Raw genomic sequence first — 24,219 nt, 5'->3', positions numbered from 1 at the left:
CCCCACCCCCACCCCCACCCCCAAGCGAGCACCTGCCCCTCCCGGGGGCGGAGCTCCGGCGCATCATGGCGGCTGGCCGGGCCCAGGTCCCTTCCTCCGTGAGTGCTGCTGTTACGTCCCTTGTTCCTTTTTTCCTGTTTGTCACAGATATTCTTTCTCTTCCTATTTCTTCTGTCTTGTCTCTTTGGGCTCGCTGGCCGCGTCCGGCCCATGGGTGAGGGGGTTGTGAGTCGGTCCGCTCCTACCTCTTACTGGTTCTGCGAATGTTTATTTCCTCATTCACGCGGCGCCCGCTGTGAGCCTTAAACTGGTCTCCGTTCACTCTCTAGGGTTTAAGCCTGGTGGGAAACCAGGAGCAGGTTAATGGGGGAACTATGGGGCTGTGGGTTCCTGGAGAAGACCCTTGACGGAGCTGTAGGGGAAAAGGGCAACCATAATAAGAAAAAGCGTCTGAGACCCGAAGTGCGTGTAGAAGGCAAAAAGCGCCGAAAGGGGCCGGGTGTGGTGGCCCGCTCACGCTTGTAATCCAGCACTGTGGAAGGCGGAGGCGGGCGTATCACTTGAGGTCAGGAGTTCGAGACCAGCCTGACCAACATGGTGAAACCCCATCTCTACTAAAAATACAAAAATTAGCCGGGCGTGGTGGCGCGCACCTGTAATTCCAGCTACTCAGAAGGCTGAGGCAGGAGAATCGCTTGAACCGGGTAGACGGAGGCTGCAGTGACCTGAGATTGTGCCACTGCACTCCAGCCTGGGCAACAGAGGGAGACTCTGTCAAAAAAAAAAAAAAAAGCGCCGGAAGGGGTTTCAGGACGGAAGCAAACACATGTTCAAAGGCAGGAGGACAGAACAGGTGTCTGAAAAATTCAGAAGTTCAACTGGGTGGTGGTGGAGGGGTCAGAGCTGACAGTTTTGTACCTCTTGCTAAGCAGCGACTTTAACATGAGGGTAATTGGGTGTGGTGGCACACGCCTGTAATCCCAGCTGCTCAGGAAGCTGAGGCAGGAGAATCGCTTGAACCAGGGAAGTGGAGGTTGCAGTGAGCCGAGATCGCACCACTGCACTCTAGCCTGGACGACAGAGTCAGACTCCATCTCAAATAAATAAATAAATAATAAATAAATAAATAAGATGTTAAGAAAATACAATCTAAAGGATTGGGGGGGGTGTGTGTGTGTGTGTGTGTGTGTTTTTTTTTGAGACAGAGTCTAGCTTTGTCACCAGGCTGGAGTGCAGTGACGTGATCTCGGCTCACTGCAACCTCTGCCTCCCAGGTTCAAGCAATTCTTCTGCCTCAGCCTCCCGAGTAGCTGGAATTACAGGCATACAGGCACGCACCGCCATGCCCAGCTCATTTTTGTATTTTTTTTCTTTTTTTTAAGTACAGACGGGGTTTCACCATGTTAGCCAAGATGGTCTCGATCTCCTGACCTCGTGATCTGCCCGCCTGGGCCTCCCAAAGTGCTGGGATTACAGGCGTGAGCCACCGCACCCAGCCAGGACTGGGACCTATGTAGGGAAAGGAAGGAGTTAAGGAGGACATCTAGGTTTCAGGATAGAACAACTATTTGATTAAGGGTACTATTTGTTAAGTTAGTGAACATAACACTAGAAGGGTTCTAGAAAAGGAGAGGGTTTTGTGGAAAGTTCAGTATTGGGCATGTGTGCTGCCTGTGGATTGGCCATGGAGAGTCTGGCAGATGGATAGGACTAAAGCTCAGGAACGAGATCTCAGCTCAAGTAGACATACAGGAACAATCATCATCTGGCCATGTCTGTTAAACCCATGCAGTGGTTGAGATAATTGTGGGAAAGCATATTGTGTTCTTAAACTTCAGCCTGTATTAATCTGGGTCTTCCCCCCTCCTTTTTTTTTTTTTTTGAGACGGAGTCTCAATCTGTCGCCCAGCCTGGAGTGCAGTGATGCGATCTCGACTCACTGCAACCTCCGCCTCCAGGGTTCACTCCATTCTCCTGCCTCAGCCTCCCGAGTAGCTGGGACTACAGGCGCCCGCCACAACGCCCGGCTAATTTTTTGTATTTTTGGTAGAGACGGGGTTTCACCATGTTAGCCAGGATGGTCTCGATTTCCTGACCTCGTGATCCGCCCACCTCCACCTCCCAAAGTGCTGCGATTACAGGCGTGAGCTACCGCGCCTGGCCTTTTTTTTTTTTTTTTTTTTGGAAACAAGGTCTTCCTCTGTCACCCAGGCTAGAGTGCAGTGGCACCATCATGGCTCACTGCAGCCTCGACCTCCCTGGGCTCAAGCGATCCTCCTACCTCAGCCTCCCAAGTAGCTGGGACTACTGGCGTGTGCTACCACGCCCGGCTAACCCGGCTAATTTTGAATTGTTTTAGAGTTTCACCATGTTGCCCAGGCGGGTCTCAACCTTCCCAGGCTAAGGTGATCCTCCCACCTCAGCCTCCTGAGTAGCTGGGACTACAGGCACGAGCCACCATGCCCAGCTAATTTTTCTTTTTTGTAGAGAGGGGTCTTTGCCTTGTTGCCCAGGCTAGTGGTGAACTACTGGGCTCAAGTGATCCACCTTGGCCCCCGCAAAGTGCTGGGATTACGGTCGAGAGCCACAACATCCAGTCTGCTCCATTTTTACTCAGTAGATGAAAACATGAATTTGCGTTTTTAACAAAACTTAGGTAATTTTACCTTGAGGCCATGGGATCACTTTGAGAGACAATAGTATTCAGTGCACCAAGCAAAGGATAGGCCATCCGAGAAACAGGAACTACAAAAGAATACTGGGAGAGGAAGACAAAAAGTGTGAGAGTCGGAACTTTGCTTAGACTGGTGGGGCAACTCTGAATGGTGATTTGGTCTGCTTTCCACAACTGTGACCATGAATGAGTGTGTGGCTGAAGTGGGCTGAAGGTCAGTGGTAGGGCTGTCCACAAGGATGCTGAAGACATCTAGAACTTGAAGACTTTTTTTTTTCCTTTTAACTTTTATTTTAGATTCAGGGGGACGTGCGCAGGTTTATTATGTAGGTAACCTCATGTCATGGGGGTTTGGTATAGAGATTATTTCGTCACCCCCTGTACTAAGCATAGTACTTGATGGGTATTTTTTCCAATCTCTCTCTTCCCACCCTCAAGTAGGCCCCAGTGTCTGTTATTTCCCTCTTTGTGTTCATGTGTTCTCGTTATTTAGCTCCCACTTATAAGTGGGAACAAACATGCAGTATTTGGTTTTCTGTTCTTGGGTTAGTTTGCTAAGGATAGTGGTCTCCAACTGCATCCATGTTGTAGCAGAGAACATGATCTCATTCTTTTTTATGGCTGCATAGTATTCCGTGGTGTATATGTACCACATTTTCTTTATTCAGTCTACTGTTGATGTGCATTTAGGTTGATTCCATGGAAGACTGGCTTTTCTAGCTCTTTTCAAGCTCCTTAAGATTAGAAGAATGTGAAAGGCCAGGCGCGGTGGCTCACGTGTGTAATCCTAGCACTTTGGGAGGCCGAGGCGGGCGGATCACTTGAGTTCAGGAGTTTGAAACCAGCTTGGCCAACATGGTGAAACTTCGTCTCTACTAAAAATATAAAAAATTAGCCGGGCGTGGTGGTGGATGCCTGTAATCCCAGCTACTTGGGAGGCTGAGACAGGAGAATCGCTTGAACCCAGGAGGCAGAGGTTGCAGTGAGCCGAGATCTCTCCATTGCACTCCATCCTGGGTGACAGAGCAAGACTCCATCTCCAAAAAAAAAAAAAAGAGATTGTGAGAGATTGACCAGGATGTTAATATATGAGCCTTAGAGGACCAGGGAAGGAGCTGTAATGGCTTAGAAGTAGCATTAAGGGAGAAGGCTAAAGGGCCTATTGCCAAGTGTGTTAAAGCTGTCTAGCAATGGGAGTAGGCCAAACTGGTCCTTTTCCCTAAAGTTATCTACATATAATGGCAACTGTGTGTCCAGAATCTGTGTCTGGTATACAAAGATAGTCCATATCCTCCTCAGAAAGCCCACACCTTAGCTGAAAAGACAACAGGAAACAAATCAAGTGAGGTTGTATCTTGCATATATTTAGCTTGTGGGAAATGTATACATTTGAATTAAAAAAGGAGATGATTAAAAATTATACTCCGCCTATGTCCTTTTTATGTACTGTCCACTATTAGGTGCTTATACATAGTATGGCACTATGTCTTATTCGTTTTTGGTTTTGGTTTTTTTGAGACAGCGTCTCATCTGTCACCCAGGCCAGAGTGCAGTAGCGCCATCCGGGTTCACTGAAGTTTCAACCGCCCCAGGCTCAGGTGATCCTCTCACCTCAGCCTCCCGAGTAGCTGGAACCACAGGCATGTGCCACCACGCCTGGCTTTTTGTATTTTTGTAGAGACATGATTTTGCCGTGTTGTCCAGGCTGTTCTTGAACTCCTGGACTCAAGCAATCCACCCGCTTTGGCCTGCCAAAGTGCTGGGATTACAAGCGTGAGCCACTGCACCCAGCCTGTCCTATTCTTTATGAACAGTTTAAAGGATTGTTCAACAATGTTTTTGTCCATTCTTGCTCTTCAACGTACTGACTTTAGAACCAGATTCCATGTAAGATGGCATGAGTACAAGTTTGTTAGAGAAAGGGGCAAGACCAAAGCTGGATGGTCAGCTGTCTACGGTATGGCTGGACTAAGACTTTTAAGGTTTCTTCAAGTTCTAAACTCCTTTACTTTTGATCTTCATTTCATGTGCCCTCTGGATATTCTTTTCTTTTTTTTTGAGACGGAGTTTCGCTCTTGTTGCCCAGGCTGGAGTGCAATGGCTCGATCTTGGCTCACCACAACCTCCACCTCCCGGGTTCAAGCAATTCTCCTGCCTCAGCCTCTCAAGTAGCTGGGATTACAAGTGCGCACCACCACCGCCGGCTAATTTTGTGTTTTTAGTAGAGACAGGGTTTCACCATGTTGGTCAGGCTGGTCTCGAACTCCCAACCTCAAGTGATCCACCTGCCTCAGCCTCCCAAAGTGTTGGGATTACAGGCGTGAGCCACTGCACCCAGCCTGGATATTTTTTTCTAGTCCTTTATTCTTCCCAAGTTTCCTTGGTGGGCCGGATAGTCAAGATGTTTTAACTAAATTCACTTTCCTCAGGAACAAGCCTGGCTTGAGGATGCTCAGGTCTTCATCCAGAAGACCCTGTGTCCAGCTGTCAAGGAGCCTAATGTCCAGTTGACTCCATTGATAATTGATTGTGTGAAGACTGTCTGGTTGTCCCAGGGAAGGAACCAAGGTTCTACACTGCCCCTCAGCTATAGGTAAGGAGAGGTGGTGGTTGCGGGGGCTGGGCAGGGGCGGATATTGAATTCAGGATTGAAAAGTAAGGTTCTATAGTTAGAAAAAAGGCAAGTGAGAGAGTGAGCAGAGGACAAGGTCGTCTAAACATACCCCTTCTGCAGAGCTTTTCTGTTCTAACACTATCAAGCTTTCCTTTTCCTAAAGTTCTCCCGAATTGGCTTTAGATTAAAGAAAAGGAGAGGAAGAGGGGAAGAGAGAAGGAAAATTTGGAAAAAGAACTCTCAAAGTGGGGAAGAGGCTGGTGTTATCTTTATTTTGTGTATTAGGAAACAAAGATGCAGAGAGCTGTTTGACATTACCAAGTGCAGACCATTGTGTTTAAGATGTGAGTTTTAGGGCTTCCGAGAGTGTGTTTATGTGTATATATATATATGTTTTTTTTTTCTACACTATCATTTCCAAAAGTGTTCTAGGTAATGTTAGTAAAGCACAAGAAAAGGGGTTCATAGCTAAGTAAGTGTGAGGGACATTGAATATGATAAACTTCTCTGGGAGAGTCATAGGGTTTATTAACATATTAGAGGCCATGACGTCATAAAGTCCTGCAAAAGAAACCTATTTATCTCCTCATAGAAGTAATCACTATTGGCCAGGCGCAGTGGCTCATGCCTATAATCCCAACACTTTGGGAGGCCGAGGCAAGTGGATCACCTGAGGTCGGCAGTTCGAGGTCAGCCTGGCCAACATGCTGAAACACCGTCTCTACTAAAAAAATTACAAAAATTAGCCGGGCATGGTGGTGGGCGCCTGCAATCCCCAGCTACTCAGAGGCTGAGGCAGGAGAATCGCTTGAACCCGGGAGGCGGAGGTTGCAGTGAGCTGAGATCGCACCATTGCACTCCAGCTAGGCAACAAGAGCGAAACTCCATATTAAAAAAAAAAAAAAAAAGTAATCACTATCTTGGAGATGGGATATATTATTCCAATAAATATTTTAATATTTTTACTACACATGCATCTATCCTTAAGCAATATAATGTAGAGTTTTGCATACGTGTAGACTTTAAATAAATGTTACCGTACCCTATGTAAATACCCTCTGTGATTTGCTTTATTTATTTATTTTTTTTTGAGACAGGGTCTCACTCTGTCCGCCAGGCTCTAGTGCAGTGGTGCAAACACGGCTCACAGCCTTTACCTCCTGGGCTCAAGCAATTCTCCTGCCTCAGCCTCCCACATAGCTAGGACCACAGATGCATGCCACACTGGTCTCGAACCCCTAGGCTCAAGCAGTCCTACCGTGGCCTCCCAAGGTGTTGGCATTATAGGCATGGGCCACCGTGCCTGGCCTGCTTTTTTTTTTTTTTTCTTTTTTTGAGACAGTCTCATTCTGTTGCCCAGGCTGGAGTGCAGTGGCATGATCTCAGCCCACTGCAACCTCTGCCTCCTGGGTTCAAGTGATTCTCCTGCCTCTTGAGTAGCTGGGACTATGTGCCACCACACCAGCTAATTTTTGTATTTTTTAGTAGAGATGGGGTTGCACCACTGGCCGTGCTGGTATCCAATTCCTGACCTCAGGTGATCTGCCGTCTCGGTCTTCCAGAGTGCTGGGATTACGGGTGTGAACCATTGCACCCAGCCCCTGCCTGCTTTTTGTGCTTAACATTATACTTCTTTTTTTGTTTGTGGTTGTTTGTTTGTTCTTTGAGATGGAGTCTTGCTCTGTCATCCAGGCTGGAGTGCAATGGCATCATCTCGGCTCACTGCAAGTTCCACCTCCCAGGTTCAAGCGATTCTCCTGTCTCAGCCTTCCAAGAAGCTGGGATTACAGGTGCCTGCCACCACACCTGGCTAGTTTTTGTATTTTTGCAGAGATGGGGTTTTGCCATGTTGGCCAGGCTGGTCTTGAACTCCTGACCTCAGGTGATCCGCCCACCTCAGCCTCCCAGAGTGCTGGGACTACAGGCATGAGCCACCCCGCCTGGCCAATAGTATATATACATATCTTGAGCCTGTGTTTACCTTGGTTAAAAAATTATTTTTATTTATTTTTGCCTATTTGGTAGGCATTAAATGATATTTTGTTACATTAATTCCAAAGTAATTTCTTTTTTTTTTTTTTTGAGATGGAATTTCGCTCTTGTGGCCCAGGCTGGAGTGCAGTGTCGTGATCTCTGCTCACTGCAACCTCCGCCTCCCAGATTCAAGCAATTCTGCCTCAGCCTCCTGAATAGCTGGGATTACAGGCGCTCGCCACCACGCCTGGCTAATTTTGTGTTTTTGGTAGAGACGGGGTTTCACCATGTTGGCCAGGCTGGTCTCAAACTCCTGACCTCAGGTGATCCTCCCACCTCGGCCTCCCAAAGTGCTGGGATTACAGGCATGAGCCACTGCGCTTGGCCTAATTCCAAAGTAATTTCTGAGGGTACTTGTACCCGGTTTTTTTTTTTTTTTTTTTCCTTTTTATCATTTTATTTCACTGGACTGTTTTTCCTTTCTTTTCCTATAATTCTTGTCCACGTCCATAACACTTAAGATTACTTTTTTTGGCTGGGCGCGATGGCTCACGCCTGTAATCCTAGCACTTTGGGAGGCTGAGACGGGCGGATCACAAGGTCAAGAGTTCGAGACCAGCCTGGCCACCATGGTGAAACCCTGTCTCTATTAAAAATACAAAAAATTAGCTAGGCATGGTGGCACATGCCTGTAGTCCCAGCTACTCAGGAGGCTGAGAAAGGAGAATTGCTTGAACCCGGCAGGCGGAGGTTGCAGTGAGCCGAGATCACGCCAATGCGCTCCAGTCTGGGCGACAGAGTGAGACTCTGTCTCAAAAAAAAGAGACAGTTCTCTCTGGTTGCTTTTTCCTGGGCCTTCAGATAAGTAAGAAAACACAGAGAAAGAACATGGACTTTTGAATGAGGCACATCTAGCTTTGCCACCCATGCCTCTGTGTACCTGAGCCTCTGAGTTTCCCCATTGGTGGTGTTTACAGGGTTTTGAGGTGAAGAAAATTCAATATTGAGCCTGACCAGACTCAGTATAGTATAGCATGCAAGGCAGGGGCCAACAGGTATTAGTTTCTGTCTTTGCCTTATGTCTTCTCCAAAGCTGTCAGGGAAGGAGAGCAGATGCAGAAGGGGAGTGGCTTTCTAGAACAGCATTCTCTCTCTTTAATACTAATTTGTGCATAATGTTCTTGAGTCCAACAGGGAGGATTAATTGTGATGTTTTGTAACTCGATCCTTTTCATTTCCACTTAAAAAAAATCATGGGGCCGGGCACAGTGGCTCATGCCTGTAATCCCAGCACTTTGGGAGGCTGAGGCAGATGGATCACTTGAGGTCAGGAGTTTGAGACCATCCTGGCCAACATGGTGAAACCCCATCTGGAGAGCGTTCAAGATTTCAGTCTTGATTTCACTCCAGCCTGGGCGAAAGAGTGAGACTCTGTCTCAAAAAAAAAAAAAAAAAAAAAAAAAAATCGGGAATGCAAGCAAGTGAGAATAATGGTATTACAAAAAGGTGAATTTATCACAACTTTGATAATTTAACTATTATTTGTATCACATCCAACACCCACATCTCAGCCTCAGCTTCTCCCCTAGTCTCTAGTACTGTGCTATTCTAGACTAGAAAGGAACTTGGCTGGGGTCATTGTAGTTGGGCCGTTAGATGCCTAAGTGGTCCCATTAAGTTCTCTCTGGAGCTAAGAGCTGAGATGCTTTCAAGAGAATTGCCTTTGTTACTTACAAAGTGTTCTCCCCACACATTCATTTCCTCAGGCCCCTCATGCATTCATACTTCATTTCTCTGGGTCCTCTCCCTGGCACCATCTTGTTGAAGATACTATTCAGCGCAGAATTGGACTCAAATCCCATCCTTATTTTCTTTTTCCTTTTTTTTTTTTTTGAGACAGAGTCTCACTCTTTTGCTTAAGCTGGAGTGCAATGGCATGAACTCGGCTCACTGCAACCTCCATCTCCTGGGTTCAAGCATTTCTTCAGCCTCATCATCCCAAGAAGCTGGGATTACAGGTGCACACCACCATGCCCGGCTAATTTTTTGTATTTTTAGTAGAGATGGGGTTTCACCATGTTGGCCAGGCTGGTCTCAAACTCCTGACCTCAGGTGATCCACCCGCCTCAGCCTCCCAAAGTGCTAGGATTACAGGTGTGAGCCACTGCGCCCGGCCCCCATCCTTATTTTCTTAGGCCTTTAGCCCCAGGTTTTACCCCTTTAATCAGTCAAACTCACCTCTTAGTCCATGTTCCCTGCAACCTTTCCCTGGGCTCTTGAGGGTTTATCAGGGTTGAGGGTTGCCTTAGTAGGCTTGGACCTGGCTTTGCAGGACCTCTGTTCTCTTCATTCTACAGCTTCGTCTCAGTACAGGACCTCAAGACTCACCAGCGTCTCCCATGCTGCAGCCACCTGTCCTGGAGCAGTAGTGCATACCAGGCCTGGGCCCAAGAGGCTGGACCAAATGGGAACCCCCTGCCCCGAGAGCAGCTGTTACTTTTAGGGACACTAACAGACCTATCGGCGGACTTGGAACAAGAGTGCAGGAATGGAAGCCTCTATGTGAGAGATAACACTGGCGTCCTGAGCTGTGAGGTGAGTGGAAGGTAAAGGTCAGATGCCTCAGATCCTGACAAGAATGGTGTCCAAGGATCAAGGCAATTAAGTCTCTGAGGAAACAAACGGGGAGGTGGGTGGATAGGATGCTAAGGTCCTGATTAACCCTTGCTCTTGGTCTTTTTTAGCTCATAGACCTGGACCTTTCTTGGTTGGGCCATCTTTTTCTGTTCCCCTGTTGGAGTTACCTCCCTCCTGCCAGGTGGAATTCCTCAGGGGAAGGGCACTTGGAGCTGTGGGATGCCCCTGTGCCAGTGTTTCCTTTGACCGTCAGTCCTGGCCCTGTCACGCCTATCCCTGTCCTCTACCCAGAGAGTGCTTCCCGCCTGCTCAGGCTCAGGTAATTTCCCCCTCTAGGCATGGCGGGGGCGCTGTGAAACTGGAGGATGATGCTGGGTCAGTGGAGGGAGAGAAAGAAGGGCATTGATAGTAATTTAGACTGAATGTTCCAAATCAAGGGAATGGTGGGCTTTGAATATTAAGAAGGTAAAGAGAAGGGGTTTTCAAGGGATCTGTGCCTTACCTAAGGGCGAGAGAATTTTGAAGGTTTTTGGCACACCTAGCTTTGGGCTATGGACATTTTGTATCACTACCAGGTTATTCTTTACTGTGGAAGGGACAGCATTTATAGGGTGAAAGAAGAGAAATAAAGATGACTGCTGCTTTTTTTTTTTTTTTTTTTTTTTTTTGAGACGGAGTTTCACTCCTGCTGCCCAGGCTGGAGTCCAATGGCGCGATCTCAGCTCACTGCAACCTCTGCCTTCTGGGTTCAAGTGATTCTCCTCCCTCAGCCTCCTGAGTAGCTGGGATTACAGGGCTTTTTCTTCCTTCTTAGAAACAAGCTCAGAGGTGTGCAGCGAAACCTGGCTGGGAATCTAGTTCGATTGAGTGCTCTGGTGAAAAGTAAACAGAAGGCCTACTTCATCCTGTCTCTTGGTAGATCACACCCAGCTGTGACCCACGTGTCTGTCATCGTGCAGGTGAGGATTGGGGTCATTTCAGCCGTGGAAGTGAGGGAGGGAAAGATAACATCATAGGAGGACCACGTAGGAAAGGGGGACAGCTGGGGAGAGCTGTTTTCTGGAATAGCGCTGTTGGGAGAAGATTCCAGGAAATGTTTGTGCACAGAGTTAGGGAGTAGACTTTCCTGCTGTGCAACTCACTTGAGCACACAGCTTTTAGATTGTAAGCGACCTTTTAAAAAACTGCCACGCTGACTTGTGGAGATGACCAAAGAAATCGTTCATCTTAACACCATTGAGGCATTGAATACGGGCATTAAGAAAACAAACAAACAAACAAAAAACTTGGTACTTACTGTTGACTCTTTTTGCATCAACTAGTACAATTTTATTTTTATAATTTCAACTTTTAGACTCATGAGGTACATGTGCAAGTTTATTAACTGGGTATATTTTGTGATTCTGAGGTTTGGGGTAGGATTGATCCCTTTACCCAGGTACTGAGCATAGTACCCAAGGTAGAAATTGTAAATCATTAATTTTTATTCTAACCATTGTTTTATGACATATAAGTATCTGAATAATGTTTCTTTTCCTTTTTATAAAAATTTAAAAAAATATGTATTTTGTAGAAATAGGGCCTTACTATGTTGGAGAAGAACAGTTTGTCATACTTCCCTTGACATCAGTCACAATACTGGATACATATATACTCAATACATATTGATTACATGAATGAATGTTGTTTGTGTGTTATGGGGCGGGATAGGGCACACTTTTCTCAGTGGAATATTTATGTATTTTGAAGGAAGTTTTAGGGATGGTTTGTGTGTTGGGGAAGTGGTCTGGAAATATTTGGCATCTCCTGTGGGAGAGGAGAGACGCTGAGATTTAGTTGGCAGACATAGGGAAGATGGAGAGGTGAGTAGAGACTCACAGGGGGCAGGTCTCTGAGTTCAAATCGTGAGGGAAAGGGACTCTGGCAGAGTGGGAGTTTTGGGGTCTCTTGTGTCACATTGCTTGTCTCTGCACAAGCCAGGTCCCTGCCCAGCTGGTGTGGCACAGAGTCCTTCGGCCTGGTACGGCCTGTGTGCTCACAGAATTGCGAGTGTCCAAGATCCGTGGCCAGCGCCAGCATGTGTGGATGACCAGTCAGTCCTCCCGTCTGTTGCTGCTGAAACCAGAATGTGTGCAGGAGCTGGAACTGGAGCTGGAAGGACCCCTCTTAGAGGCTGACCCCAAGCCACTCCCCACGCCCAGCAATTCGGAGGACAAGAAGGATCCAGAAGGTCTTGCCCGGTATTCTAGACTCCTATCCTATTCGGTGAGCACAGGGAGAGATCCTAGAGCTTGAGGGGCCGGAAATGTGGGTCTTCAAAGAGGAAGAAAATAGTGGTCAACTGGACCTCGGCCTGTTTGCAGGGAGCGGTCACTGGCGTGTTGAATGAGCCCGCTGGCCTCTATGAGCTGGATGGGCAGCTGGGGCTCTGCCTTGCCTACCAGCAGTTCCGTGGCCTCAGGCGGGTGATGCGACCTGGAGCGTGTCTGCAGGTATGTGAGATCAGGGCTGATAACAAAAAGAGACCTCTGCAGCTTCTCTTACCTTCATGGGCTCCTTTTCTGCAGCAGGGTGCTTATATAGAAATATAGAAATAAAAAGTGTGTGTTAGGGGGGCACTTTTGCTAAGGATAACTTGGACAGAAGTTTAAATCAAAAAGGAGTAGAGTCTTGGGCACTGTGAGGAGGAGTTGTGGCCAGGGCATCTCCTTCACAGAAGGGCCTTTCAGCTGGAGGAGGAGATGGCTGAAGCACAGATCTGGGGCCGGGATGATCTCAGGCGACCTGGTGAGAAGCCTCAGCCATGTCTGTTCATGCAGGAGCCACCCAGCCCGCGGCAAGACTGATTGGCGCTCATGGGAGATGAAGGCTGACCGCAGCGGGAGTGGGTTGTCATGGAAAGTGAGGCCAGCCCACGTGGGAGAAATTGCTTTCCGTCTTCCCGGAACCCAGGCAGTGGCAAAGTGCAGTTAACTTTGCCTGGGTTCATTGAGTTGGGGGCTTCATCTCCTATTTTTCATTTTCTCTGCTTTCCCCCAGCTCCAGGATGTTCACCTGCTCCAGTCGGTGGGAGGGGGGACAAGAAGGCCAGTGCTCGCCCCCTGCCTCCGTGGCGCCGTTCTGCTTCAAAGCTTCTCTCGTCAGAAGCCTGGGACTCACTCATCCCGTCAAGCCTACGGGGCCTCCCTGTACGAGCAGTTGGTGTGGGAACGTCAGTTAGGACTTCCCCTCTACCTGTGGGCTACCAAGGCCCTGGAGGAGCTGGCTGGCAAGTGAGGAGGCTGAGGGCCCAGGGTGGGGAGGCAGCGGGAGCAGCACACTTCCTTGGCAAGGAGAGCAGGATTCTTGAAGAGGCAGGCTCTCCAGGGGAGGTGACTGCGCTGCTTTTCCTGGCCAAGGCTGTGTCCCCATGTGCTGAGACACCACCAGTTCCTGCAACATTCCTCTCCTGGGAGCCCCAGCCTGGGACTGCAACTCCTGGCTCCTACCCTGGATCTTCTAGCTCCGCCAGGCAGCCCTGTTCGGAATGCACACAATGAGATCCTTGAAGAGCCACATCACTGTCCCCTCCAGAAAGTATGAGGATGTGGGGGAAGGATGGTGGCAGAACACTGGAGGACACCTGGGGCCCATGGGACACACACACCCGATTTCTCTTCCCTCCTTGACAGTACACTCGGCTGCAGACTCCCTCCTCCTTCCCCACTCTGGCCGCTCTGAAAGAGGAAGGACAGCGTGAGGCCTGGGCCTCCTTTGACCCTGAGGCCCTTCTGCCCCTCCCGGAGGCCTCCCACCTGCCCAGCTGCCAACTCAATCGCCGCCTGGCTTGGTCCTGGCTCTGTCTGCTGCCCTCTGCCTTCCACCCAGCCCAGGTAAGGGGGACCCTAGCAGGGCTCAGGGGACTTCCTTTTTTTGTCATCCTTATTGCCACGACCCTAGTCTCGGTTACTATCATTTTTTTGTCATTTTGACTACACTAGCCTTCTAAGCAGACCACTTCATCTGTTGTTGGCCCTTCCAATTCATTCTCTCTGCAGCAACTAAAAAGGGGGATATGCCAGGCACAGTGGCTCATGCCTGTAATTGCAACACTTTGGGAAGCTAAGGCATGAGGATCACTAGAGCCCAGGAGTTTGAGACCCAGCCTGGGTAGAGAGACCTTGTTGCTACAAAAAAGTTGTTTTAATTAGGTGTGGTGGCATGTGCCTGTGGTCCCAGCTACTCAGGAGGCTGAGGTAGGATCGCTTGAGCCTGAGAGGTCAAGAGTATAGGGAGCCAAGATCACACCACTGCACTCCAGCCGGGGCAACAGAGCAAGACTCAGGAAAAAAAAGGAAGTTTAAAAAAAAATGAAACTTGTATTACAGAACTCTCTTGTTTAAATCCTTTTTTTCGAGACAGGATCTTGCTCTGTAGCCCAGGCTAGAGTGCATTAGCGCAGTCATGGCTCATTGCAGCCTCGACCTCCCAGGTTCCAGTGATCCTCCCACCTCAGCCTCCCAGGTAGCTGAGACTATGGGCGTTCACCACCGTCCCTGGCTAATTTTATTTTTTTATTTTTTTGGGACAGAGTCTTGCTCTGTCACCCAGGCTAGAGTGCAGAGGCACTATCTTGGCTCACTGCAACCTTGCCTCCCGGGCTCAAGCAGTCCTCCCACCTCAGCCTCCTGAGTAGCTGGGACTGTAGGCATCCATCACCACGTCCAGCTAATTTTTGTGTTTTTGTAGAGACGGGATTTCGCCGTGTTTCCCAGGCTGGTCTCGAATTCCTGGACTCGAGTGATCTGCCTGCCTCAGCCTCCCAAACTGCGGGATTACAGGCATGAGCCACTGCACCTGGCCTGGGTTAATTTTTACACTTTTTAATTTTTAGAGATGGGGTCTCACTATGTTGCCAGGCTGATCTCCACCTCCTGAGCTCAAGTGATCCTTCTGCCTTGGCCTCCCAAAGTGCTAGGATTACAGGCGTGAGCCACTGCGCCCTCTCCCAGTGCATATAAAGTGCAAAATTTTTTGCGTGCCTCTCCCAGTGCATATAAAGTAAAATCAAACGTCTCATTGTGTCCCTTGAGATCCCGCATGGCCTCTTACCTGTAACCTCTATTTGTGCCCTTTCTCTTCTCCTACTACATGTGTGAATGCGTGTGTGTTTTTTTTATGTCTGTCTTCCCCACTTGAATATAAGTTCTTTGAAGCCAGAGACGTGTCTTTTTTTGTTCATTTTGTAGCTTTACCATGTAATACAGCATCTGGCAAATAGTAGATGCTCAGTATTTGCGGAATAAACATTTGATAACTCAACCTTCATCTTCTTGCAGGTTTTACTTGGGGTTCTGGTGGCTTCATCTCATAAAGGTTGTCTGCAACTTCGGGACCAAAGTGGTTCCCTGCCCTGCCTGCTCCTGGCCAAGCACTCTCAACCCCTCAGTGACCCACGGCTGATAGGTTTGGAGTTCAGATGTGGAAAGAAGATGGTAGTGGGGTGTTGGTTCTCATAGCCAGGGGAGCCTGGGAGGAAAAGTCTGCTGGGATTTACTAGAGATGCTGAAGTGACACATGTCAATCAACAACTTCTGGGAGACTGGTATGGCAGGCAGAGAACAGGAGCAAGAGGACCCCTAGCGAGAATTTCCAGCATGCATTTCTCCACCATAGCCCCTAACATGCACTCCAGGATTACAACTGTGTCTCCTACATTCTTAGTTTGGAGAGAAGGTGTCACCCCTCTAAGGTGGGGGCCAGGTGTGGGCTTTCATGTCATGTTTGGGCAGCAGCTCTGGCCTGGGATGGGCAGTGAGACCGGTAGGATGGTCTGCCTTGCAACCCACCCCACAGGTCTCCTTTCTTGTCAAAATAGAAAACTTTCTTCCTCTAGGCTGCCTGGTGCGGGCAGAGAGGTTTCAGCTGATCGTAGAGAGGGATGTGAGAAGCAGCTTCCCTTCCTGGAAGGAGCTGAGCATGCCAGGCTTCATCCAGAAGCAGCAGGCCAGGTTGGCTCCTTGGGGTCATGGTTGTCTTGAGTCTGGGGGGAAGGAAGGGCCTGGTGAAAGGAGTGCGATGCTGGGGACCAAAATACCCAATGCCTGCATCACTAAGAAATCTATTCCTTGTCTCTCCCAACAGAGTCTATGTCCAGTTCTTTCTGGCTGATGCTCTGATCCTGCCTGTGCCCAGACCCTGCCTTCATTCAGCAACACCCTCAACACCTCAGACAGATCCCACCGGCCCAGAGGGACCCCACCTAGGACAGAGCCGGCTCTTCTTGCTCTGCCACAAGGAGGCCCTCATGAAGCGTAATTTTTGTGTCCCCCCAGGAGCAAGTCCAGAGGTGCCCAAGCCCGTCCTCAGTTTCTGTGTGTTGGGGAGCTGGCTTGGGGGCACCCAGAGGAAGGAGGGGACTGGATGGGGGCTGCCCGAGCCCCAGGGAAATGACGACAAGGATCAGAAGGTAAACTGGGACTCCAGGGACCCAGGACCTGACCTGCACCCTGAGCCTCTGGCTAGGATCCTAGCACTTTGCTCTCCATCCTCCCAGGTTCACCTCATTTTCTTTGGCTCTTCAGTCCGCTGGTTTGAGTTCTTGCACCCGGGACAAGTGTACCGACTTGTAGCTCCTGGCCCCCCTGTGAGTGTCCTACTTCATCATACCTTTCCCCAGAAAGCTTTTTTGGGGTTGGGGTCTAAAGAGGACGTGCCAGTGCCTGGTCACTCTCTAGGCCTCCTGGAAGAAGGCTGGATTTAGATATACCAGAAAGCCTGTGTGTGTTGACACACTTCCTTCTCCATGCTCCAGAAAGAACAAAATTGGGTCAGAATATTTTGTGAACCTCCCACTGGACTAGCACACACTCACAGGCAGTCGTCTTCCCGTTTCCGTGCAGACACCAATGTTGTTTGAGAAGGATGGTTCATCCTGCATATCTCGGCGTCCTCTGGAGTTGGCTGGCTGTGCATCCTGCCTCACTGTCCAGGACAACTGGACTCTGGAGCTTGAAAGCTCCCAGGACATCCAAGATGTGCTGGATGCAAACAAGGCATTGCCTGAATCCTCACTGACCGACCTGCTCAGTGACAAGTAAATGTCCACCAAGCCCCTCTGGTTAATTTGGCCACTCTCTCTTCTCCCAAGCTAGCTGGGTTTGGTGAAGACTTCATTTTCTGCTGCAGGAGGTATTTCTTTTGTTATTGTTGTTTTTGTTTGTTTGGTGTTTTTTTTTTTTTTTTTTGAGACGGAATCTCACTCTGTTGCCTAAGCCGGAGTGCAATGGCCTGATCTCAGCTCACTGAAACCTCTACTTCCTTGGTTCAAAGGATTATCCCGCTTCAGCCTCCCAAATAGCTGGGATTATAGGGGTGCACGGCACCACGTCCAGCTAATTTTTTTGTATTTTTAGTAGAGACAGGGTTTCGCCATGTTGGCCAGGCTGGTCTCAAGCTCTTGACCTTAAGTGAGGCTCCCACCTCAGCCTCCCAAAGTGCTGGGATTTAGGGGCGCGAGCCACCTTGTGCGGGTTTTGAACGATCTGCCACAACCCTCTTTTTCCCATAGGCCCTGTCACTCTTAGTGTGCAGTGTGGCAGAGCTCAGGTTTTTTCAGGACTTTATATATGAAGTTCTAGCAGATACTTTAGCTCCATTTTCTGCCTTGGATCTGACTGTCTCCACTCTGTGCTTTCTTGTGCCTCCATTCTCAATGTATTTCCCTGACCTTCCAGTTTCACAGATTCCTTGGTGTCTTTCTCCGCTGAGATTTTGTCACGGACACTATGTGAACCCCTTGTGGCGTCTCTCTGGATGAAACTGGGTAATGACCCTTCCTTTGTGGGGAAGGTATGAAATAGAGTTGATGGGACTTTGTGGACTTCACAGATCCTACTAACACCCACCTTCCTTCTATAGGGAACACGGGGACCATGAGAAGGTGTGTGAAGCTAACGGTCGCGCTTGAGACTGCTGAATGTGAATTCCCCCCTCACCTGGACGTATATATAGAAGACCCACACTTGCCTCCCTCACTAGGACTCCTTCCAGGAGCCCGGGTCCACTTTAGCCAGTTGGAGAAAAGGGTTTCCAGGTGAAGATGTGTAGTGTCACCTGCCTCCTCTTGCTACTGATGTGGCTTTCTGGAATGTTCACCCCTGCTTTAACTTTGCTGCAGCGACCCCTTCTCTTTCATACAGCTTTCCATATATCAGTCTGCCATTTGTGCCCAGTATCCTCACGAGGTGTTGCAGGCTGGTCCTCCTCCTAGTCTTCCCCTAGCTTTGGTAGGGCCATGGCTAGGGTATGTCCCTCAGGGGGAGTGGCCACTCTGTGGTGCGTGATCTCTGAGTCCCAGCTTCTATCCCAATTTGCCTTGTCTTCCTGGTCACTCACTGTTCCTCTTCCACTTGCAGATCTCACAACGTTTATTGTTGTTTCCGGTCATCCACTTATGTGCAGGTCCTGAGTTTTCCCCCTGAGACCACCATCAGGTCAGTGCCCAGACCCCAACCCCTGAACTTCCTAGCTTCACATCTGCATCTCCCACATGTCCCTGGTTCTGAAGATTTTGCCATCATTACAGTCTTCTCCAATCCCAACAAGATGTGTTGAGTCAGAGGAGCTCCTCTACTCCAAATAAAAAATGCTCTGTGTCTGTCATTGTACCCAGAATCATTTAGTGTTCTAGGCTTTTGAAGGCTTTTCAGTCTTAACATGCAAATACTTCTTGGCTAACATCATGGTGTTCAAACCTGAAAAATAACCAATGACTATCAGAGATCAGGAATTAAAAAGGGGGGAGGGGATGGGGCTTCTAGGAGCGCATGGAACCCACTGCTGTCCCCATCCTGATGCCCTCTAAGTCCTTTTAGACCCACCCTGCTTTCAGAACCCCTTTGTCTGTTCTGTTATCTTGACCCCTGTCTCTGTCTCCCTGTATTTATTTAGCATTCCCCTGCCCCACATCTACCTGGCTGAACTTCGGCAGGGTGGTCAGTCCCCATTCCAGGCCACTACCTCTTGCCATATCGTCTCTGTCTTCAGCCTTCAGCTCTTCTGGGTGTGTGCTTATTGTACCAGCATCTGCCGGCAGGTAAGGGAGGGAAGGAACAGGCTGAACTGGGTATGGCGTGCCAGAGGGATGTGATGGGACCAAGAGGACTTTTCCAACCACTGTCTTCATCCCAGGGAAAGTGCACTCGCCTGGGCCCCACTTGCCCTACACAGACAGCTGTAAGCCAGGCCATCATCAGGTGAGAGCACAAGGCGGGCACCCATTGTGCCATTTACTTATTAGACCACTTTGTCTATCTGCAATTTCTACATTAGCGTAATTCCTGGCTCATGAGAATTGCTTAATATTTTTTGAACGAATGAATGACGGTAAGCTCCTAAATCTTTGAGCCAAAGACTGCAAACAGCGGGGAGGGAGGCATGTTGGGTCCAGGGTGTTGGCAACCTGGGTTGCTGTAGGCGTTTTTATTTTCTCCTGCTCCCCATAGGCTCCTGGTGGAGGATGGGACTGCCGAAGCCGTGGTGACCTGTAGGAATCACCATGTGGCAGCAGCACTAGGGCTGTGTCCTAGAGAGTGGGCCTCCCTCCTAGAGTTCGTCCGAGTGCCAGGCAGAGTGGTCTTGCAGTTTGCAGGGCCTGGAGCCCAGCTTGAGGTGTGATGTGGCTGTGAGGGAGGGACTCGGATACCCAAATTCCTGGGCTTTTGGCAGAGGGTTTAGGAGCCAGTTAACCTTGACCTTCTCTTTCTAGTCTTCAGCCAGGGTTGACGAGCCCATGACCATGTTCCTCTGGACACTTTGTACTAGCCCCTCTGTCCTCCGTCCTATTGTGCTTTCTTTTGAGCTGGAAAGGAAACCGTCTAAGATCGTCCCATTAGGTAAGGTTGGAGATGGGGGGATCATGATGATACGGGGATCATGGTGATACAGATAGATGGGTCCCTGGGAGGAAGAGGGATGAGGGACTGATGGGGAATTTCTGGAGTTAGGGAGGAGAATGGTGGGTGGGAACTAAAAGCCACGTGCCTGAGACGTGTGTTTTCCTCTCTTCTCACCTCAGAACCTCCTCGGCTACAGCGATTCCAGTGTGGAGAGCTCCCTTTCCTGACTCATGTGAACCCCAGGCTCCGATTGTCCTGCCTTTCTATCCGAGAGTCAGAGTACTCCAGCTCTCTGGGGATCCTTGCTTCCTCCTGTTAACTGAACTGCAAGGATGGCCTGAGAGTCCTTCCTTGCTGAAAACCTGAAGGCCTAGGTCCTGGCTCCTCCCCCTAACTTGTTCTGTGATTGAACCAAGGACTCCAGATTCACAAACTGCTACTCCACTGTAATTTCTCTTCTTTGGTGTTCTGGTGCCAGCCTGCCTTGGCGAAATTGTGGCAACAGGAAATCATGGCACTATTAATATTTTATTTCCTCTGATTGGGACAAGGCACCTGCATTCACAGGCGGCCCTGAGCACCTGGGTTCTGACTTTGTGGCAGGAGCTGAGGGAACAAAAGACTTGCTCGCTGTGGGGTGATGGTGACAGGCCCATTGACCTGCAGTGAAGCCCTCTGGTGTCATTTCTCACTGGTACTCATCTCTGGGGTCCCAGGCCTCCTGACTCCTAGTTGTCCACCTCCGAGGAACTCCTAGTCGTTCATCATCATTTCAGCCCTTTGCCACCAGGGCCAAAGGTGGAAAGTGATTTGGAAGAGAAGAGCTTTTGGTCCAGCAGAAGAAATGATACCAAAGTCAGTCTGTAAAGGAAGTAAATTGGGGAGTTGGCGGCAAGGCAGAGAGCATAGCTATGATGGTCTCAGTCAGTAAGGCTGGGCCCTGCAGGAAGTCAAGTATGAACGCCTAGAGGTGTTCACGAGCACAAAGAAGGTGTAGGGGGAGGCAAGTGCCAGGCACAAGCAGGGGCAGGTGAGGACTCTGGGTGCCTGTGCTATAGGGCCCCAGGCTACGGTCAGCCCTGTAGGTTTCCTGAGGGCCCAGCCTAAGGCAGATCCTTGATCAATACACCATGAGACCAGAAGGTGCTCCGAAATCACAACCACAGAATTAGAGGATCTAGGAACAATTCTTCGGAGATACCAATGCATTTGGCTGATGTTGCCGCATTTCTTTACTGGGGACTGATAGGTGGAGAGGTGGAAAGATGAGCTGAGGCACATCTTTCAGAGTTACTGGGAGGCCATTTCTTCCTGGCTATTAGGATTTGTTCGAGTTTGGGAGACCTTTAGAGCATGGCTAAACCCATATATTGGGATTTATGCTGCTTTTATGGTAGCAATACCCTATGTTAAGATTGGAGGCATGGTAGGAAACAACTGGCCGGTTAGCTCAGTTGGTTAGAGCGTGGTGCTAATAACGCCAAGGTCGCGGGTTCGAACCCCGTACGGGCCAGCGGGTGGCTATTTTTGTTTGTTTGTTTTGTTTTCTAACCCTCTGCTGTTACCCAGAAGTTTCTACCCGGAGCCAATTGCCTTCTGGTAACAGAATTACATTGCACCTACTGCTTCCTGTTCCCTGAATCACTAGCGCTCCCGAAGGCTTGGAAGGGAGGAGTCTCTGGGCACCCTGGTGAAAGGAAGGTTCCCGTGCAACCGCCGCGTCTTTTTTTCCTGGAAGCGCGTTGATGCAGGCAAATGTTTGTCAGTCAAGGGAAGTAAGAAAGGCATTGGATGAAAACAAAACTAGAAGCTTCGTAGTCGTGGCCGAGTGGTTAAGGCGATGGACTAGAAATCCATTGGGGTCTCCCCGCGCAGGTTCGAATCCTGCCGACTACGTCGTATTTTTTCTTCAACATACCATATTTCTCTCCTCCAGGACGGGATGATCCAGTCGGCACCCTCCAAACCCCTCATCTAGGAATTCTAGAATCGAGAATTTGATTTAGAATCTATGATTTTGGTTTGAAATCTATGATTAACTTCTTTGGACATCGAAGGAAATCCGAGGAATGGACAAGTGATGCAAGAGCCAATTGATTTACCGAATTAGTTCTAGAAAGATCTGAAAAAGCTCGGTCCGGGTTCCTAGCTCTATATTCTTGTAGATGAATTTCAGAAATTGGTAAAGCGGCTTTGGCGCCGTGGCTTAGTTGGTTAAAGCGCCTGTCTAGTAAACAGGAGATCCTGGGTTCGAATCCCAGCGGTGCCTTTATTCAATTGAAATAGCGTGATTTTGCGACAGAATCCACATCCCTTCATGTGTTGTTTTTATATCAGAACGCGTAAGAGTTTCTGTTCTGCACTCATAGCACCCACATTTCCTGCTGAGTCGAGCTGCCACTCCCATGAGATCGCCACTCTAAAAGGTGGTTCTCTAACTTAGGGGCAGAAATGCTGCATAGGCCTAAGGGTCCTTTGCTCAACTGATGCCACACCCCACTGGTGCAGGTGGACTGGGTCAGGCGGCCGCCCCACCCTCGACGGAAGGGGCTGCCCACCTTCCAGGCCTCTCCCCACCCTAGGACGTCCCCTAGAACCTGAGCCACTTTGTTTTGTTTGGCTCTTCATTATATTTCTTTGGGTTTGGTGGCTCATAATTTTATACATATAGTATATAATATAAAAATATATATTTAAATATACAGTATTTAAAATTTGGCACAGCTTCTAGATGCGGTACTTTAACTGGTCTTTCACTTGGAGTCACCTCCATCCCTCTCCATGAGCGGGATGTCAGGGTAAGGAGTAAGCAGGGATCCGGCTGGCCTGGCCTGGCCTGGCACCAGGTTTCCTGCAGCAGGGTGCGGAAGGGCTGAGGCCATGTGAACAGAGTCCAAGAAAGCATCATTCGGGAGTCCCTAGGGATCCTGGTGTGGAAGGGCAGGGGCACGTTTCTGGAGCACTGAAGCTAGGCTGGTTAAGGAAGAAATAAATGCCGGAGATAAGGCAAGAAACAGGATCTGTGAGCTCTTGGCAGGACCTAAACCTCCTTGGAAGATAGGCAGAAAGCTCTCGACACCATTCCGTGGCCCACGAACCAATGTAAGATGAGCAAATGGCTTGAAGGAATTGCTACCTCCAGGTCAAGCTAGGGATGCAGCACTGCCGAGACCATGTTTGTGCCAAGCACTGGGCTGGACCCTGTGCAGAACCAAATGAACAAGGCACGTTCCCCTTTTCAGCACTAAGGGCACTGTAAGAACAGGGAGAAGTGGAATCTAATCTGGCCTGAGGGTGGAGGGTGATCAGCTAAGTCTGAAACACCATGTAGAAACTTGCCATGTATGGCGGGGCGCGGTGGCTCACGCCTGTAATCCCAGCGCTTTGGGAGGCCAAGGCGGGTGGATCACGAGGTCAGGAGTTCCAGACCAGCAGCCTGGCCAACATAGTGAAACCTGGTAACAGTGAAACCTCGTCTCTACTAAAAATACAAAAAATTAGCCAGGCGTGGTGGCAGGCGCCTGTAGTCCCAGCTACTTGGGAGGCTGAGGCAGGAGAATCGCTTCAACCTTGGAGGAGGGAGGAGGTGTGGTCAGCCGAGATCGTGCCACTGCACTCCAGCCTGGGCAACAAGAGTGAAACTCCGTCTCAAAAAATAAAATAAAATAAAATAAACGAATGATCACCTGTTTGTTAGTGCTTGGTTATTAAAAGTGGGGTCTATGTACACACTTTTCTGAAGGAAAAAATAAAGTGTGGGGTATGTGGATGGAATTATGTGTGAACTCCCTGGATTGTATACATGTTTAGGAAGAGGGCCATAGCTTTTTTTTTTTTTTTTTTTTGAGACGGAGGGAGTCTCATTCTGTCACCCAGGCTGGAGTGCAGTGGCACAATATTGGCTCACTGCAACCTCCGTTTCCCGGGTTCAAGCGATTCCCCTGCCTCAGTCTCCTGAGTAGCTGGGATTACAGGCGCCCGCCACCACGCCTGGCTAATTTTTGTATATTTAGTAGAGACGGGGTTTCACCATTTTGGTCAGGCTGGTCTTGAACTCCTGACCTTGTGATCCACCCGCCTCAGCCTCCCAAAGTGCTGGGATTACAGGTGTGAGCCACTGCGCCCGGCGAAGAGGACCTTAGCTTTCATAAGAGTCATAAAGGATTTAGGCTTCCTCTTCTGCAGAGATTAAGTGCCTGAGGCCAGGGAAGAGGTGACTGGATTATTTTGCAGAGAAAGCTGGGGCCCAAGGGGAGGGAGACAGGAATTGGAAAAGGGTAGGAATGGGGGAGGAGATGCCAGATCAGCCCTGAGAACCTCTTTACCCATCTCAAAGACGGGACACTAATGGGAGAGGGTGGGCTAACTTCTGCTGCCCTTCCCCACTGTCTGTCCAGGGGCACCTGGAAAAGGACAAATAGGAGCTGAATCCTTCACTGAAA

The 24,219-nt window shown here is 49.2% G+C and overlaps 1 protein-coding gene and 3 non-coding genes across 5 annotated transcripts; all 4 read left to right on the top strand.

Moving 5' to 3' along the window:
- Positions 1-22: 22 nt before the first annotated feature.
- CTC1 (CST telomere replication complex component 1) lies at positions 23-22,032 on the top strand. 2 transcript variants are annotated; one of them, XM_054456769.2, is made up of 23 exons: positions 23-98; positions 5,104-5,267; positions 9,620-9,857; positions 10,007-10,218; positions 10,714-10,858; positions 11,880-12,164; positions 12,263-12,391; positions 12,939-13,171; positions 13,298-13,475; positions 13,571-13,771; positions 15,218-15,344; positions 15,775-15,889; positions 16,023-16,347; positions 16,435-16,524; positions 16,781-16,974; positions 17,615-17,703; positions 17,799-17,973; positions 18,296-18,373; positions 18,831-18,975; positions 19,071-19,135; positions 19,385-19,550; positions 19,648-19,774; positions 19,957-22,032. In XM_054456769.2, exons 1-23 carry the CDS (start codon positions 66-68, stop codon positions 20,094-20,096), a joined length of 3,654 nt encoding a protein of 1,217 aa, XP_054312744.2. In that variant the 5' UTR covers positions 23-65; the 3' UTR covers positions 20,097-22,032. The 2 variants fall into 2 exon arrangements, 1 of the variants encoding a protein (XP_054312744.2); XR_008494979.2 differs by lacking the exon at positions 19,385-19,550 and having other exon boundaries at positions 39-98; positions 19,957-20,093.
- On the top strand, positions 21,217-21,290 carry TRNAI-AAU (transfer RNA isoleucine (anticodon AAU)). Its single transcript has one exon. It is a non-coding gene; the product is annotated as a tRNA-Ile (tRNA).
- On the top strand, positions 21,592-21,673 carry TRNAS-AGA (transfer RNA serine (anticodon AGA)). The gene has a single exon. It is a non-coding gene; the product is annotated as a tRNA-Ser (tRNA).
- Positions 21,973-22,046, top strand: TRNAT-AGU (transfer RNA threonine (anticodon AGU)). Its single transcript has one exon. It is a non-coding gene; the product is annotated as a tRNA-Thr (tRNA).
- Positions 22,047-24,219: the final 2,173 nt, after the last annotated feature.

This window comes from Pongo pygmaeus, chromosome 19 (genome assembly GCF_028885625.2).
Source record: "Pongo pygmaeus isolate AG05252 chromosome 19, NHGRI_mPonPyg2-v2.0_pri, whole genome shotgun sequence".
In the NCBI taxonomy this organism is placed as follows: Eukaryota; Metazoa; Chordata; class Mammalia; order Primates; family Hominidae; genus Pongo; species Pongo pygmaeus.
This window is presented reverse-complemented; position numbering and strand designations above follow the sequence as displayed.

What these genes read in the sequence shown, in the direction of transcription:
- CTC1 (XM_054456769.2), top strand. Translation starts at nt 66, where the DNA reads ATGGCGGCTGGCCGGGCCCAGGTCCCTTCCTCC. An exon ending in GTCTCTCTGGATGAAACTGG is followed by an intron (nt 17,704 to 17,798) that starts GTAATGACCCTT and finishes TTCCTTCTATAG; the next exon opens with GGAACACGGGGACCATGAGA. An exon ending in TTGGAGAAAAGGGTTTCCAG is followed by an intron (nt 17,974 to 18,295) that starts GTGAAGATGTGT and finishes TTCCACTTGCAG; the next exon opens with ATCTCACAACGTTTATTGTT.